The sequence below is a fragment of the Nyctereutes procyonoides genome, unplaced genomic scaffold (genome assembly GCF_905146905.1).
Source record: "Nyctereutes procyonoides isolate TBG_1078 unplaced genomic scaffold, NYPRO_anot_genome, whole genome shotgun sequence".
In the NCBI taxonomy this organism is placed as follows: Eukaryota; Metazoa; Chordata; class Mammalia; order Carnivora; family Canidae; genus Nyctereutes; species Nyctereutes procyonoides.
The window spans coordinates 5,418,758-5,435,247 of NW_026575123.1; the positions used below are offsets into that span (position 1 = coordinate 5,418,758).

Below are 16,490 nucleotides of genomic sequence, written 5' to 3' on the forward strand. Positions count from 1 at the left end.
TGCCTGTTTCTGCCTCTTTCTGTCTCTCACGAAAAATAAATAAATAAAATCTTAAAAAAAAAAAAAATCCCAGGACACCAAGACTATGACCTGAGCCAAAGTCTGTCCGGCTTAATACACAGAGCCACCCAGGTGCCCCCTTAATAATTTGATTGATGTTAAACTGGAGATTTAATAGGAACATTATCCATCTATCCATCTACTCAAATTCACTTATTCACATTCAACAAATAGAGAGGCACAAAAGTGTGCTAGATTTTGCTGTTTCTTTTTAAAGCATCTCAGTTTTTTCACTTGGATTAAAAGAAAGCGGAGCTTCTGGGACGGTCTCAGTGCCCTAGAAATTTAATGGATACTAGAATCACGAATACACTGGAGTCTTTATGGAATAGGGGAAAGTACTTGGACGTGAAAGCTCAGCAAAAGGGCCAAGAGGTCTCCAAGTCAGAAGCAGTGTCACAGAAGGGTCGCGGTCAAAGGGTGCGGTATCCAACGGGGTTGGGATCGAATCCTGCCTCCAGTTTACACGCCCATTATCAGTTTCTTTGTGAAGTAGCAATAATACTGCATAAGTTTGCTAGACAATCAAACGCAACAATGGAACACAAAGTGTCCCGGAGTGCCGGACCCCCAGTCCACGGCAGGTCAGCCTCCGCTGGAGGAATGCTAGAATTTTTTCCCACGGAGCTCGGTTCCCGCCTCGCCCCGCTGGCGGCCCCTGCCGGCAGGCGCCTGGGCAGAGCGCGGGGCAGGACCCGCGACTGCGCAGCTATCTCGCCCACACCATTTTCGAGTTTCTCCCTCCTACGGCCCCACGGGCAGCTCAGCTGCGACCGGTTCACACGACACGGTCTCCTGAGCAGCAGCAGGATGCTGCCCCGCGCGCCCGGCCGCACCGCGAGCGCGCTCCTGGACCTCCGCGGTCAGGGGTTCGAGCACCGCCGCCGGGGACTCGTGGCGGGACGCTCCCCAGCTCGGGGCAGCTCACCCCCACTCCTGCAGAGGCCGCGCGCTAGGCCCCGCCTTCGACTTCGCCCGCCTTTGCCTCCTTCATTTAGCGTCTGAACTTGGGTCACCTCCTACTCAAACGTCAGCAAAGACAAAATATTCGCATCCGGCAGCGCCCCGGAGCGCAGCACTGGCCCAGGACCGGGCACTTTCCGCGCCAGCCCGCTCCCGCCTTCTAAGGGCCCCGGCAACGCGAGGAGCCGCCCCCTCTGACGCGCGACCTTCCCATCCAATCGGAGGCAGCATCAGCTAGTCCTAATTTGCATAGGAGCCCTTATATAGGCTCAGGAACCGAGCCCGCGGCTCCTTAGAAGCCCTGCGTTACCCGCCAGCGCTCGCGGTCTGGGAGTTCCCTCTTACCCCAAATGCAACCCAGGGCCAAGACAGGAGCCCAGTCTGTGTGTGCACATTGGAGCGTGGTCTCTACGTGGCACCGCACTTTCCAGACTACGTCCCTGCGAGCGGCGCTGGGTCCCCACTCCGGGTCCCCATTCCGGGTCCTGCCGCTCACACCTCCCCCTCCGGAGCCCCGAGCCCGCCGCCTGCAGCCCGCGGCCGCCCGCAGCCCGGGGCGGGAGCTTCCACGGCCCGAGGCAGGGCGTGCTCGAGCGCCCCTCCCCCCGCCCAGCAACTGCCGGTGCCAGCCCTTTCCCTGACGTTCTGGGGGCCCTGAAAAGGGCCTTTGGAGTCCGGAGAGGAGCGGCAGGCGCGGCTCAGCCGCCGAAGCCGTAGAGGGTGCGGCCCTGGCGTTTCAGCGCGTACACCACGTCCATGGCGGTGACCGTCTTGCGCTTGGCGTGCTCCGTGTAGGTCACCGCGTCGCGGATCACGTTCTCCAGGAACACTTTGAGCACCCCGCGGGTCTCCTCGTAGATGAGCCCAGAGATGCGCTTCACCCCGCCTCGGCGGGCAAGCCGGCGGATGGCGGGCTTCGTGATGCCCTGGATGTTGTCCCGGAGGACCTTCCGGTGGCGCTTGGCGCCTCCCTTGCCCAGCCCTTTGCCGCCTTTCCCGCGACCGGACATGCTCGCAGCTCAGAAGCAGCCGAGGTCCGCGGAGGAGAGCGGGCGGCCGGCGTTCGGGCCGGCGCAGCCCGGGGCTTATATTTCCTGGTAGCGGACCTGTTTGAAAACCTCAAGGAAGTGGGCGGGGCTCGAGGCCCCAGGAGACTTTTGTCCCCCTTCCAATGGCGAGCGAGGGAGCCGTAGGCGGGACAAGACTGACCTTTTTTTTTTTTTTTTTTTTTTGCTTTCTTGGAGAAACTTTTTAATTCTTGCCGTAAAATGGAGGGAAAAGTCACTGGAATGTGTATATTGCGTTTTCTCAGCCCTTCAATAAAAACAAGCCAGATCCTATGCGCGCTCGTTTCCTCTCTCCCCTCCCATCGCCTCCCACCCCCATCTCGCGCGCGAATTCTAATTATTTTTCAAAAGGATCGCTTCTTTTCACAATACTATTCCTAGACTAATATGAAAATAAACAGTAAAACCAGAAGTGCGTGGCATCATGTTGGATTTCAAAGCAATTGTTTTACACCTTTTCTTTCATCTGTGGATCTTCAGTCAGTAATGGGAGGGAGAGGAAATTTTTTAATACATCTCTTTTTCTCTTTTTGTGACCCCCGCAGAGCATTAAAATTATTTTAAAAAGTCTAACCTTACCCCTTCCTCCCTCCCCTCTCCCAGACTTTTCCCTTTCAGCGGCTTGTGCGCCATTTGCAGATTATCTGGCCTCCTGTGCGCACCCCCATTCCCCCAAACCCGTGCATATTTGCTTTTCAACCAAGTAACGATCTCTATGGTTATTTAGATGAAATATTGTAAACTTCTTCTCACTGCATTCAAACCCGAGGTTCTCACATCTACTTACAAATTCAAAGTTCTTAAAATAATAGATGCCTCCACGGTAGCTTTGAAGAGTGATTTGTACTGCAAATCACCCATTAGGAGGCTCTCCATCCTTTTTTAAGAGAACCTCTGAACAAAAATGAGACTTTCAGTAATGTCACCGCTCTAGGTTACAGGACTCTCTTCCCAAAAGGGTTTACTGCAATAAAAGGCACCAGTATTTAGAGAATGATTCGTAACTCTTTCTCCGGCACTTAACACCTGAAGGAGGGAATATTACTGAATTCTGCTCCCTGGCAGTAGTCTTGAAAGATAAGCCTTTCCAGAAAAGTTTTATAGTTAATATTTATATGTGTGTAAATGCTTATAATTTACCCATCCTTACCCATCTGCATAACACAGAAAGTACTTCTTTTATTAAAGAGGGGAGCCTGGGTGGCATATTCCATTTAGTGTCTGCCTTTGGCTCCAGTTGTCATCCCACAGTCCTGGGATCCAGTCCCACATCAGACTCCTCTCTCAGCGGGGAGTCTGCTTGTCCCTCTCTGCTCTCTCTCTCTCTCTCTCTCTCTCAAATAAATAAATAGAGTTTTCAAAAAACAAAGATAAAAGAGTCCTCAGAAGGGTGCTTGGGTGGCTGAGTTGGTTCAGCCTCCCACTCTTGATTTCAGTTAGGTCATAATCTCAGGGAAGTGAGATGGAGACCCAACTTTCGCCTTCAGCAGGAAGTCCATCTGTCCCTCTCCAGGCACCCTGCTCCTCCATTCATTTGCCCACCCACATGTGTGCTCTCTAAAAAACTCTAAAAAAAATAATAAAGCCCCAGAATACTGTTTGTATGGCTACGAAGAATCCTAAATAGTCATATTGTACTACATGATTTTCATCTTTGACTCCCAGGGAAGAAGAAAAGTCTATCAGATCTGGAAGAGATCAGAATTCTAATAAGCGTAAATTGATTGATTATATTTATTAAGACTAAAAAGTCATGGTTAGAACATTTTCTCTTTTTTTTAAGATTTTTATTTATTTATTCCTGAGAGACAGAGAGAGAGCGGCAGAGATATAGGCAGAGGGAGAAGCAAGCTCCCTGTGGGAAGCCCCATGCAGGACTCCACCCAGGACCCCAGGATCACCACCTGAGCTAAAGGCTGAAGCTCAACCACTGAGCCACCCAGGTGCCCCTAGAACATTTTCAAGTTAGAAATCCATCTTGTTTACAAAAATAAAAGGAAAAAGTGTCCCAAATAATAGCAAAAATAATTGTTAAAAGTTTTCCTTGATAGCAAAAATTTAAAATTTACAAAGCTCATGTCAGAAACATGTTAATAACTGCATCAGACATTTGTATGTCATTTATTCAGTTTATCTAGCAGTTACTAGATGCTTACTAAAGTATTTAATCTTCAAAATTACATTTTGGGATAGCTACAGAGCTTATCCAAGGTCAGCTGGTAAGTGTGGTAGAGCCTGGATTTGGACCAAGGCAATGTGGCTCCAGGATGACTTAATTATGACAATATGCTGTTTCTCAACTCTAAAGACGTTTGTTGAGTTCCTACTATACATAGGCTAATCATTTTTCTAGGCAGTAAGGCATGTACAAAAATCACTGAAAATGTGATTTCATTGAAATAAAGTATTTATTAGGATGGTGGGAGGGTAAATTTTACTTTTAAACCTGGGCAGCTCAGTGGCTGAGTATCTGCCTTTGGCTTAGGTCGAGATCCTGGGGTCCTGGGATCCAGTACCACGTCTGGCTCCCTGCAGGGACCCTGCTTCTCCCTCTGCCTATGTCTTTGCCTGTCTCTCTGTGTCTCTCTCATGAATAAATAAATGAATCTTAAAAAACAAAACAAAACAAACAAAACAAACAAACAAACAAAAAAAAAAACTTACTTTGTTCCTAATGCTCTGGCTCTGCAATTTAGGTAAGGACGGTTGCTACTGTTCTTCCTTTTGTCTTTTTCATGACCTCTGAGCGCCGCAGGGGCAGTAGAGAGCTGGAAAAAGGGACCACCGAGTGCCACCGCAATGTCTTAGGCGACCTTATTTACCTAGGGGCTCCGAGTCTCCGTGGAGAACATGGTCAACCCCGCAGTGATCAATAAGGAGGAAGCCAAGGCCAAGACTTTGTGTCCCAGAGACTGATCCTGCATCCTCTCCCTGGCATCCAGAGACTTTTCAGGCTCACAACGTCGAACACAAGAGACGTTGAGTTCTGGCTACGCGAGCTTGTTCTGCAGTCTGTGAAGAGAGCACTCGCGTCTAGTGCAGCGCTCTAGTTTCGCAGAAGCGAATACTGGCAACCTGGGAGCGGCAGGGCACGCGGGGAGCCCCGTGTCATTTGGTCTGGTTGAGAAAGTTCAGGTGGCCAGTCCCAGGCATCTTTCGGAGCCCGCTCTCCACACTGCTGGGCAAAAGGAGCATCTGGGTTTGCAGGAGACAGGCGCTGGTTTAGAGAAATGGCAGGCAGAGGGGCACTGTTGCCCCCCCCCCCCCAAGCGCGGTGTCTGGAGTCAGGTTAACTAGCTGCCTAGGATGCTGCTGTACTGTACGGTGCAAGGAAATCCGCCTCGCGGGCAGGGCACCGTGGGGAAGTGGGGCTCAACTTGCAGCCTCAAGTGCTTGAGGCATGGGTGGCTTGAGTGCTTTATACTTGTACGGAGTAGCTCTTCCGGAGTTTGAAGTTGCCTTTTTTTTTTTTAATTTCAAGTTTTATTTATTTATTTATTTATTTATTTATTTATTTATGTATTTATTTATTTATTTATTTGAGTTTGCAGTTTCTTAACCGCGGTTCCTTAATTCTTAAGACGTCCTTTTCCTAGGGGCGAACTTGGACCCTGAAACCTCAGGAGCCAGTGAAGTCAACGGAGGCTCCGAATGCGGGGCGCTGGGGTCCCGGGCATTCATAGGAGAGGCTTTGTAAAGGAGGGCTGGGAGTTTGCTCCTTTGACTGGACAGAGCTGGAGAAGGAGGTGCCTCTGCCCGGAGCGCTGGTTGGGAGCGGAGCCTGCTCGTCATTGGTCCCAGAGCCCCAGATGTCGCTGCGTCCAATGGGGAGGCGCTGCCCAGTGTCAGCAAAGTGGCAGAGGCAGTTCCGGTGGGGTACGTTGCAGTCAGCCACTCGCTCAGACCCGGTGGCGGTGTTTCCCCCCCTCGCAGGAGGTGTAGGCGAGAGGTAACCATGTCTGGTCGCGGAAAGCAGGGCGGCAAAGTGCGGGCAAAGGCCAAGTCCCGGTCCTCCCGCGCGGGCCTGCAGTTCCCGGTGGGCCGAGTGCACAGGCTGCTGCGCAAAGGTAACTACGCGGAGCGAGTGGGCGCCGGGGCGCCCGTGTACCTGGCGGCGGTGCTGGAGTACCTGACGGCCGAGATCCTGGAGCTGGCTGGCAATGCCGCTCGCGACAACAAGAAGACCAGGATCATCCCGCGCCACCTGCAACTCGCCATCCGCAACGACGAGGAGCTCAACAAGCTGCTGGGGAAAGTCACCATCGCGCAGGGCGGCGTCCTGCCCAACATCCAGGCCGTGCTGCTGCCCAAGAAGACGGAGAGTCAAAAGGCGAAGAGCAAGTGACCCTGACGCCGCCACAGGGGAGCTGGCTTCCCCAGCAAGGGCTCTTTTCACGGCCACCCCGCAGTATTCTTTTTTTCCCCCCCCCCAATATACTCGATGTCCTGGAAGGCTGGCGCGGTCTAGTGGGGAGGTGGGTGGCAGGGGGCCCGCAGAGTCCGAGGCCAATAAAGTCGGTGAAAATCGTGTGGTCGAGAGAGCTATGTAGTGTCGGGGACCCTCCGGATGACCCGGGGGGCGACCAGGAGACCTCTGGAGCAGGTACTGGGGGGTTGGTTTCAGCCGCTCGTGGACTACTTGGGTCCGCACCCTCGAGGTGTTTTGTGGGCGGATGAGGGGGACCGCGGGGGGCGCGCGGGCTGGAGGTGGGCAGAGCTGGGATCCCTTCTCGCCTTAAAGCAAAGGAGGGGCAGAGTGGGGTGCGCGTGCGGGGGCGGCAGGGGGATTATCTGTACGTCTCATCCCCAGGGCCTTCACTCTCCTGTCCTGTCTGGGCTGCTCCGGAGGACCCAGTTCCGGAGACGCAGTGGGGGGTTAGCTGGTGTCCAGCAGGAAGTTGGCTCCCTGACCGTACTTTTCAAAAGGTGGAGTAAACTTTCCGTCTTGGAAAAGTAGACAGTGTCAACAGATTTTTTTTTCTCAGCCTGGTAGCTGTTGTGTTTTCATGTTTTGGATAGCAGGTGATTTTAATATACACATTTATGTTCACATTTCTTTAAAATGAAGAGAACCTCCAGTGATATGTGTAATACAGAAGCATGAGTCATGAGTAAATTTGTTCCCCCAACACCCATGTTGCATAACAGTGCAGTGTCTTTAGTCATGAGTTACTTATGCTTAGGAGCTTTTTAAAAACGATTTTCTCATGATGGTCTTGTCCCCATCATACTATACTTCTTTGGAAATGTAATTAGTTTGATTTTGCTTCCTAACAACAAATAACTTGCTTGAATGCTCTTAGGTTCCCCCACTGGCCTGGAGTAATGACCTCATTCCAACAGTCCGATAGGGGTCGCATTGCTTAGTTGTACCGCAGTGCTTTAGTAAACGTGAAATAAGGATAAATGACCGAAATGCCGGCAGTAACACATTTCAGATCAGGAATCCACTTTTAAAAAGTTAAACACTAGCCATCCTGTTCTGTCCTTAACTGATCCTTCCATTTCACCTTTTCCCACAAGTTTCATTAAAGCCCACAGGGCCCACAAGACAGGTTCTCACATCTTTGGAGTCATCCTTCCTATGAGTCAGAGTTAAAGTCTTCCTGAAAAACATTATGGTATTTCTTCATCCTTAGTAATGGGTGGCGCTTTTTCCCACACGGACTTTCTTTATTTCTTCCCCAATATTTATTGAACTTTTAAATATGCCATGTACAATATTAGGTGATGGAGGAGTACAGCTGTGAATAAGGCCAACCAGATTTCCACTCTTTTGGAGCTCACTTCTTTTTCTCGGTACCTGAAGACAGGCAGAACAATGAACAAATAAATAATATCAGAGAAAGGATTCACCTTCAACTTCCATTGACACTTGTGTCTCTCTGCTGTTTGTGCAATGAATGTTGGGATTATTTCTCCCACATGATCATCTTTTTTGAGGTATACAAAGATCAGGCTACACACACTTCTGTTAGGAGTCAGATTATTGCCCCCATATTCTGGAGACAATAGACCCCAAGGGTATCATGGGTAGGTGCCTAGATATCCACAGCTATTTACTCCACTCCTACCTTCCACACAGAAAGCTTCTTCATATGTGAAACAGTCATAACACCAATTTTGAGGACAGATTGTTCATTTATATACACATTAGGCATATATGTATAGATATAGATATCTATATCTATATCTATCTATCTATCTATCTATCTATCTATCTATCATCTATCTATCTATCTAATGGAGATAACCAGTGCTGGTTTTGACATTTAAGTCTTTCTTAATTTCCTATAAGATTTGGGGGACCTGAAAGATTGTTCCCAAAATGGTGACAAAATAAAAACAAGGGCCACCAGACATTTATAAGAAGAAAAAAAAGCAATTTTTCCTTTCCCTCTGAAGATCACAGGAGTCTATCTAACTCTGTCAACCTGAAGAGCAAAACAGGCAAAATATTAAGTACAGTAACAGCGCCCTCCCCATGCCATCTCCACTGCCCTAAGGATTCTGTTTCTTCTCAAATACTTTTCCTGCTGCAAGGCTCAATCAGTCTCTCACCATTTCTGTTGCACCATTTCTGTTTTGGATGGTTTTTAAAACCTGAATAATTTATTGGCAGTTAAAAATGCGTACCTCCTGCAAGATCAATGCAGCCTGCGATCCTTGATGAACAAACAGTTCTTGCCAACATATGATTGTTAATTTAAAAGGACAGTATTGCTTCAAGCACAAGACCACATAGAAGAAGACAGAGCAGAACTGTGTGGGATATGAATTCTGATTTTTTTCTAATGCATTTATAATCCATAGTTGTATTTATAGACACATGTACTCTTTCCTGCCAAGATAGGCCATTCATGTGGCAGGCTGTGACTTGGGCAGGATTTGTGCTTTGCTTTTCCTGTGGGGCCAGTCTTGTCTTTGTGTCTCTGAGAACTGGTCTGTTTAGTTTTGCCTGCCTGGAATCAAAAGGTTTAGTCTGTCACCATAATTTGTGATGACTGGCTTACTATATGCAAGCTTCACAAATGCCCTTGCAATGTCATATACCATGGTGCCTAAGGACTCCAGCTCTCTGGAACAAGACTTAAGTTCACATCCACTCTGCTCCTTATTAGTTAGATGATTTGGGAAATGTTACTCAATTTCTTTAAACCTCAGTTTTATTTATTAAGTGGGCATAATAGTAGAGTTTATATCAGTGGATTTTGCAGAGGATTCATTGAGTTAATGTGAATGAGGGCACTAGAGTTTCCCATGTAGAAACATGCTCAGCAAATAGTAATTATTCTTATTTCCATGTTCAACTGGATTTTGAGTGAGTTGCAATAATTATGGGACCTACTGAAATAGAAAAGCATGGCATTCTAGCAATCCTATGGCTTTTCTGATAGCAAGCCATAAAAAACGTTTAGTGGCTCTTTTACCAATGACAAGACTCCACAACTCAATCTATAACAGGAAAGAGAGTAATAAATAGCTAAAGCTTATTAACCATTCAGGTTAAAACCTTGATTTGCATCCCTCCCTCCAGACAACCTAGTTCAAGATTAATGGCTTAAGTACAGCCACGCAAATTTTAAAATGCAACCTTTTTGTTTAACAATTTATTGAGTATGTATTATGTGTGAAGCCTATTATGATTGCTGACCAGCTGTTCAGAAAAATGACTATAATATAATACAAAGATTATTACAATATAGCAGGCTACATTGTAAAGAAAGGGAGATACCCAGGGCGTTACAGTAACAGGTAATGGAGACACTTGTATTAGCCTTCTGGGAGAATGGCACCTGACATAGGTGTAGGTGTGCCAGTTAGCCTACATTGCTAGACTGTTCTGGGCAGAGAGGCAGCACACACCAAGGCACAGGAGTCAAAGGATGATGGCTGCAGTTGGATGTGAGAGAATCTAGGGGCTAAAGTCTTTTGGGAGTCAAAACTAAAAATAGGCAGTGGATAAAATCATCCAGGGGGAATATACTTGCATAGAACCTATGTATAGATGTGTAAGCAGAGATATCGAAAAAAAAAAAAAAAGCCCAGCTGAACAGGGGACATGGGAGATCTAATGGACTGGCAGAGGAAGGGGAGCCATGGACGTGGAGGGAGGACACGGCTTGAAGACTTCTCACAGCTTGGATCCCTGCACTCCTGGACACCCCCTAATTTGCTTATATTTTGCTGTATAATTAGAAAATGTTCTTTAAAAGTTATTAGCTTCTATCCAGGCAATGCTGACAGGCTGGCTTAACTTACTAATGGTGATGGAATGGATATACATTTTCACCCTTTGCACTTTTACTTTACACATACAGAAACCCGGGCATATACAGTGACAAGAGCATTGTTTTACAAAGCTGAGAACAATGTTGGTAAAGAACCCTTTAAAAATATGTCCTTTATTATCATAACATTTAGTTGAATAGGTTTTTTTTTAACCTGCTTTAATTTTATTTGAATTTTTACTATTAAGTAGGTTTTACTTTTAAAGAAGTTATAGAAACAGTGATGACTTACTAATTCATAAAACGATGTAATTAACTAGGTAATTAATTTACTTTCTTAAGGGAAGGTATATTGCTTATAAGTATCATTTGTAGAAAGTTACAGTAAGTTTTACTGAGGCATAATTGACATAACATTTTCAGGTGTATAACGATGATTTGATATTTGTGTATAAGTCTAGTTAATATCTGTCACCATTCATAATTACAATTGTTTTTCTTGTGATAAGAACTTTTGAGATTTATTCTTGTAGCAACTTTCAAATATGCAATAGTGTTGTTAACTATAGTTACCATGCTGTACATTACGTCTCCATGACTTAATTATTTTATAGCTAGAAGTTTGTACCTTTGACTCTCTTTACCCATTTTGCCCAGCCCTCCCAATACACTCCCCCACCCTCAGCTCTGGCAACCACCAATTTGTGGTCTGTATTTATGAACCTGGTGTGTATTTTTTTTTAAGTTCCATATATACATGAGATCATACAGTATTTGTCTTTCTCTGTCTGGCATATTTCACTTAGCATAATACCCTCTAGGTCCATCCATGTTGTCAAAATGGCAAGATTTCATTATGACTGAATAATGTGTGTGTGTGTGTGTGTGTGTGTGTACCACGTTTTCTTTATTCTTTCATCTATTGATGGACACTTATGTGTTTTTCATATCTCAGCTATTGGAAATAATACTGCAATGAACATAGGGGTGCACATATCTTTTCCAGTTAGTGTAGTGTAGATATTTTCAAATGTTTAAAACAAGAGAAATTTGACCTGGACAAATAGAAATTTTTTTAAATTAGCTAATGTTTGTTTCCCAAGGGAGGGAAATGGAGTTAAGAGGAACAAAAACAAAACAAAACAGAACAACAACAACAACAAACACAAAGAAAAGAAAAGAAGAGAAGAAAAGCCAACTGGCTTTCTGCAAATACAAAATAACCGCTGTAAAGCTTTACTTTGTTTTCTCTAGAAGGAGAGGGAAAAAAGTTTAGGTGTTGAAAAGTAGATTTTAACATATACATACAGAAAGGAGAGTGGCAGCACATTTGGATAGTAACTCGGGTCCTTGATAATTTTATCAAGCCATGCAGTTAAAAAGCCAATACTGCTTAACTCCAATGTATGGAAGCAAAAGAGTGATAAGCCCTATACTAAGTTACCTATTTTTTAAAGGCAAATCAGACCAATGATCTGCTCATGAGGGTTTATCTGCTTTCGGTTTTAAAGTACTTCTCAAATGAACTATCTTGTTCATGTCAAAAGCCCAGGTGGTACCTGCAACTCTAAAATATCCCTGGTGACATTATGTTTTTCAGGGAGAGAGGTGTACAAATTTTTGTTAAAATGAGAAAATATGAAGGAAGCAAATGATTGGCCTGGAAGAGGTGCAGTGTTAGATTGTGACGGCTAGGAAAAATAATATGGTTTATAAAAATGGGTAATTTCTGGTCCCCACAACTTGGAGAGTGGCCAGTCATCATTGATCATAGGCCCAGACAGACAAAACTAAATGGACCAGTCCGCTGAGACACAAAGACAAGAATGAAGCCGAACTCTTTACCTGATTTAGAAATGGCGACCCCAAGCAGTTTGTCTTAAGAGAATTAAATGCTTCATCTCTCGAGGGTTAGCACGAAAGCAGACATCAGACTTATGTCCACTCTCTCCCATGGACTTTGCCTCTTAGGACAACACAAAATACCAAGCAAGCCAACAAGCAATGAAAGCAGAGAACAGAAGACCAAAACCAATTTTATCGAAGAACACTAATGTGAACAATCAAAAAAAAAAAATTCCAAGGGCTCTTATTCAAAGGGAAATAAAATTAACTCAACACTGAAGCTTTAACAAAATATAGGAACTCAATTCAGCATGAACTTATCTCCAGGCCCTAAGCAGGTGGCACTTTATCCATAGAGACTCACAAGGGGTCTCAGATGTACACAGTCTTACCAAGTTGAGAGTCTTGGTCCTAGCAGTGGGAGCTTTAGCTGAATCTGTATTTTTGTCTATGCCCTTCAGCCAGACACCACGAGGAACACACTGGTAGTTGAGCAAGTTGGATTTTTGCTTGCAGTATGGGAGACACATACTGTGGGGAAACGTGGGGTGTCTCACTGAGAGGATTTTAGGATTTATTATAGGTTTCGGTTTGTGATCATTGGTGTAGGGGCTTTGTATAGGATTGCATGTGGGTTGGGTAAGTCTGTGGGTTGGGTAAGTCTGATTTGGTAACTTAATACATCTAATAAGATGTAAGGAGGGATCCCTGGGTGGCGCAGCGGTTTGGCGCCTGCCTTTGGCCCAGGGCACGATCCTGGAGACCCGGGATCGAATCCCACATTGGGCTCCCGGTGCATGGAGCCTGCTTGTGTCTCTGCCTCTCTCTCTCTCTGTCTCTGTGACTATCATAAATAAATAAAAATTAAAAAAAAAAGATGTAAGGAATGTAGTGAGACTGTAGCTGTCATTGGTGAATCTGGCTAATGTACATTGGGCTGTTTGGTCATTTTTGTGATTTGGATAATGCTAGTGGTTTTGTATTCAGACATGATTACAGAGTATTCTTGTTTTTGTTTGATTTTTCATGGTCCAGAATGGCCTTGTCTGGTGTTGATGTTCTATGAAGTTATGTTCCACAGAACGGCAAGGTGTAGCTGTCAAGCCAACTCCTAGTAGCACCAAGGCCTGGCTGATAGTTGAGGCCAATTACAAGCTATCATGGGCTGCTTTCCCCTTTCTCAATAGCTAAAGAATGAAATGTGACACCCAGAAGAGAGCTTGCTGCACCATCTAAGTAGATAAGAACATCTCAAGAAAAATGTGACAGTGTCCAAGCACCATCAAAAGAGGGAGCTACTGACTATGGGTATTTCATTTACATACTTCAAACATCCAAATCCTCTAACAACATCCCCTTGTTTTCATGTTCATCAAAGAACTTTTTATCTTGAATTTAACTTTTTGTGTGTGTCTTTGAATAGGGTAAGAATGTTGTGGTTTCTTTAACATGATAATCCATGTATTGCTAATAATAAATGATGCTTTAAATTTAAATGATATTTGTATATACCTATATATGTTTTTTATGTATTTAAATGTGTATATTAAGTAAATGCCATGACCTCACTTTCTTCCCGTCTTCCAATATCCTGCTCCCCATTGCCCAGCCCAAATACAAATCAGTAAGTTATTCTGATTTGAACTCATGTCAGAAAAAAAAAACATTAAACTCAATAAAAAATCTAGACATCTATTTATAAGCTTGCTAAGCCTCTGTTTTCTCATACATTAAAAATAGGATAATCACATCCAAGCCTATCATAAAGCAGTTAGGGAAGAGTGCATGGTAAGGGCTCAGTAAGTTCCTGCGATGGTTATGTTCATCACCTTACATCTTCTATGTGGCTTTTCTCTTTCCCTTTTGTATTACCCTGTCTCTGAGTCGGTGTTTATGATCCATATTACCTACCAGCCTGCTGCACTTCATACTTTCTCTGCCTATTTCAGGTTCCCATGAGGTTTTCTCCCAGGGACCTCAACCTGAGCCTGTTCCAATCTAGACCAGTTCCCTTCCTTCTACTTCCCTCTTCCCTAGGTCTGAATTTCTGCTCTGATCATTGGGTACTCTGGGCAAGTTATTTAATCATTCTGTGCCTCGATTGACACATCTGTAAAATGAAGGAAATGACAGCGGCTGCCTCACTCGGATGTAGTAAGGACTGAACAAATTCATGCACAAAAGGCAGAAGGCGTCCAAGAATGCCTGGCACACAGTAAATGTTCTGCAAGTGTTAGCTGTTGTTATTATATGTTTCCTAATAAACTGGCACCACACCCTTTATAAGTCCCCTGAATATTGTCAGTGCCATGCCACCAAAGCTGTCAGCTAGTGATTCCGTTCTTATTTCTCTTTCTGCCTCATCCCCTATGTCACATGGATTATTCAGGATTGTGCTTTCTCTCTCTGAACTAGATCTTCAACTCCTCTCCTCCACCCTCCTATGCTAGTCTGAGTGGTCTCCTCTTGCGTACCCCAGCTCTGGTCTTTCACCCTGCAGCCAGACTATTCCCTGCCTCACAAAGCAAATGTTATTCTGGCAAGCACATTATATTTCCCATGCGCCAAACGCTACTCTGAGAGTTTTATGATTTAACTCATTTGTTATCTATGTTCAATGACTTTTCCTTCTTTCATATGTTATTTATTTATTCCATAAATCTTATATTTATTCAATAAATCATGAGCTCAATCAGCCAGGATCTTGCCAGGAAGCAGATGGCATGCCCAAATACGATAATTTGAGAAAAGTGTAATGATGGGATTATTTACCATGATGGGAGGGGGTGCAGGGCAACTGCATGGAAGAGAGTTACTGACAGCTGGGCTCCACTATCACTCCTATGCTTGATGGAGTGAAAGGAAGGAGTGCTCACCAGATCTGGTAGGAGGTTGTGTGGAGGGAGCCTGCATGACAGGAAAAATGGAGGGAGTCTAATCTAAGACAGCCAGTAGGGAGGGGCCAAGGGAGTCATTCCCACGGCCTCACTTTCCTTCCTTCCTCAAAGCTCCTGCTTCTCATCGGCCAGCCCAAGTGAAAGCCAAAAGACAAAAAGGACCCCTTGATGCAATCGCTACAATTCAATTGCCTGAGGCCATAGAAGAGTGGAAAAGTGTAAAGTGGAGTTCAGGGGGACCAGACCTCTAGGTAATCCAAACACAAAGTGAGCAGGCCCCCACTGCCATAGGGGAAGAATTTTAACTGGGCCTTGCCTGGCAGGACGAAGGTCACTCCCTCATAAAACCCTTGACCTGCAGATTGCCAGCAAGAGCAAACAGAGAAGATGAGATCTCTGTGTTCCTGAAACTTTCATAAGAGCAGACCTTGAATGAAGTCTATGAAACCTGGAGATTCCAGCCTGTTCTGCCATTTTTCATATATTTATATATATATATATATATATATAATAGTGTAGAGTTCACACTACAAATACATATGCATATATATGTATATATAAAAATATATATACACACCACTCACCATCCGTATAAAGCTACTTCCCATCTCTTCCAGCAGCAGAGGTAGAGGCAAAGGAACTCACACCCACTCTTCTTTGCTTCAGCCCCTTGAATAGAACTAGCCCCATGTTTAATCTAACTGCAAAGAAGGCTGGAAACTGTAAAAGAGCCATTAGAAAATTTTAGTGAGTACCACTGTCTGTCAGGGGTTCTCAGAGCATTTTTTGCTCACCTCCTAGTTCTGAGCTTTGTTTAATTTAATGTACTCTTGACATGGAGACTGCCAGTCAACCAGAGTTCTCTTGAGATCTTTTAAGAACAAAAATGACTCCCTAAAAAACCTTTTATCATTAGCTAGGGCACATAAGCTAACTGTGCCTAACCGGTTGCCTGGAAGAAGCAGCTTGAGAAATACTCCATTTGTTTTTGTCAGAGAAATCGGTGCTAATAATTTTGTGACTAGGCTGTGACAGAAGGCTGGGTTTTCTTCACACTCACATGTGTCAGTTATGGATTTATTGCCTCTGAGCTCCACATTCTAACTTCAGTACTTGCTCTGTGAAAAGAGGCAGAGTTCTTTTAACAATTTTTCCATTTTGGTAGGTATGCTGGTCTCTCTCAGTAGAAGGTATGGGAGCGACTTCATAGGAGGAAGGGATATGTCTTGCTGGCTCAGGCTGCTGGTGGTAGTGGTGGGTAAGCAGTGAGGTGTGAGGACATCAGGTGGCCATCTGTCCCAGCCACGTGTCCACAATGCATGGTCTCTCTGTGACCTGGCAGCCCCAACTCAGTCTGGGGACTACCTTCTTACAGCCTCCCACCAGGAAAACACTCTCCAGGCCTCTGGATTTTAGCAGTGCCCAGA

General features: G+C 45.1%; 2 protein-coding genes across 2 annotated transcripts; one reads left to right on the forward strand and one right to left on the reverse strand.

The window, feature by feature from the left end:
- Positions 1-252: 252 nt before the first annotated feature.
- On the reverse strand, positions 253-2,091 carry LOC129517157 (histone H4). The gene has a single exon (XM_055336810.1). The coding sequence runs from the start codon at positions 2,031-2,033 to the stop codon at positions 1,722-1,724; it is 312 nt and encodes a 103-aa protein (XP_055192785.1). The 5' UTR covers positions 2,034-2,091; the 3' UTR covers positions 253-1,721.
- Positions 2,092-5,930: 3,839 nt separating this feature from the next.
- On the forward strand, positions 5,931-6,618 carry LOC129517163 (histone H2A.J). Its single transcript, XM_055336812.1, has one exon. It carries the CDS (start codon positions 6,046-6,048, stop codon positions 6,433-6,435), a length of 390 nt encoding a protein of 129 aa, XP_055192787.1. The 5' UTR covers positions 5,931-6,045; the 3' UTR covers positions 6,436-6,618.
- Positions 6,619-16,490: the final 9,872 nt, after the last annotated feature.

What these genes read in the sequence shown, in the direction of transcription:
- LOC129517157 (XM_055336810.1), bottom strand. Translation starts at nt 2,033, where the DNA reads ATGTCCGGTCGCGGGAAAGGCGGCAAAGGGCTGGGCAAGGGAGGCGCC.
- LOC129517163 (XM_055336812.1), top strand. Translation starts at nt 6,046, where the DNA reads ATGTCTGGTCGCGGAAAGCAGGGCGGCAAAGTGCGGGCAAAGGCCAAG.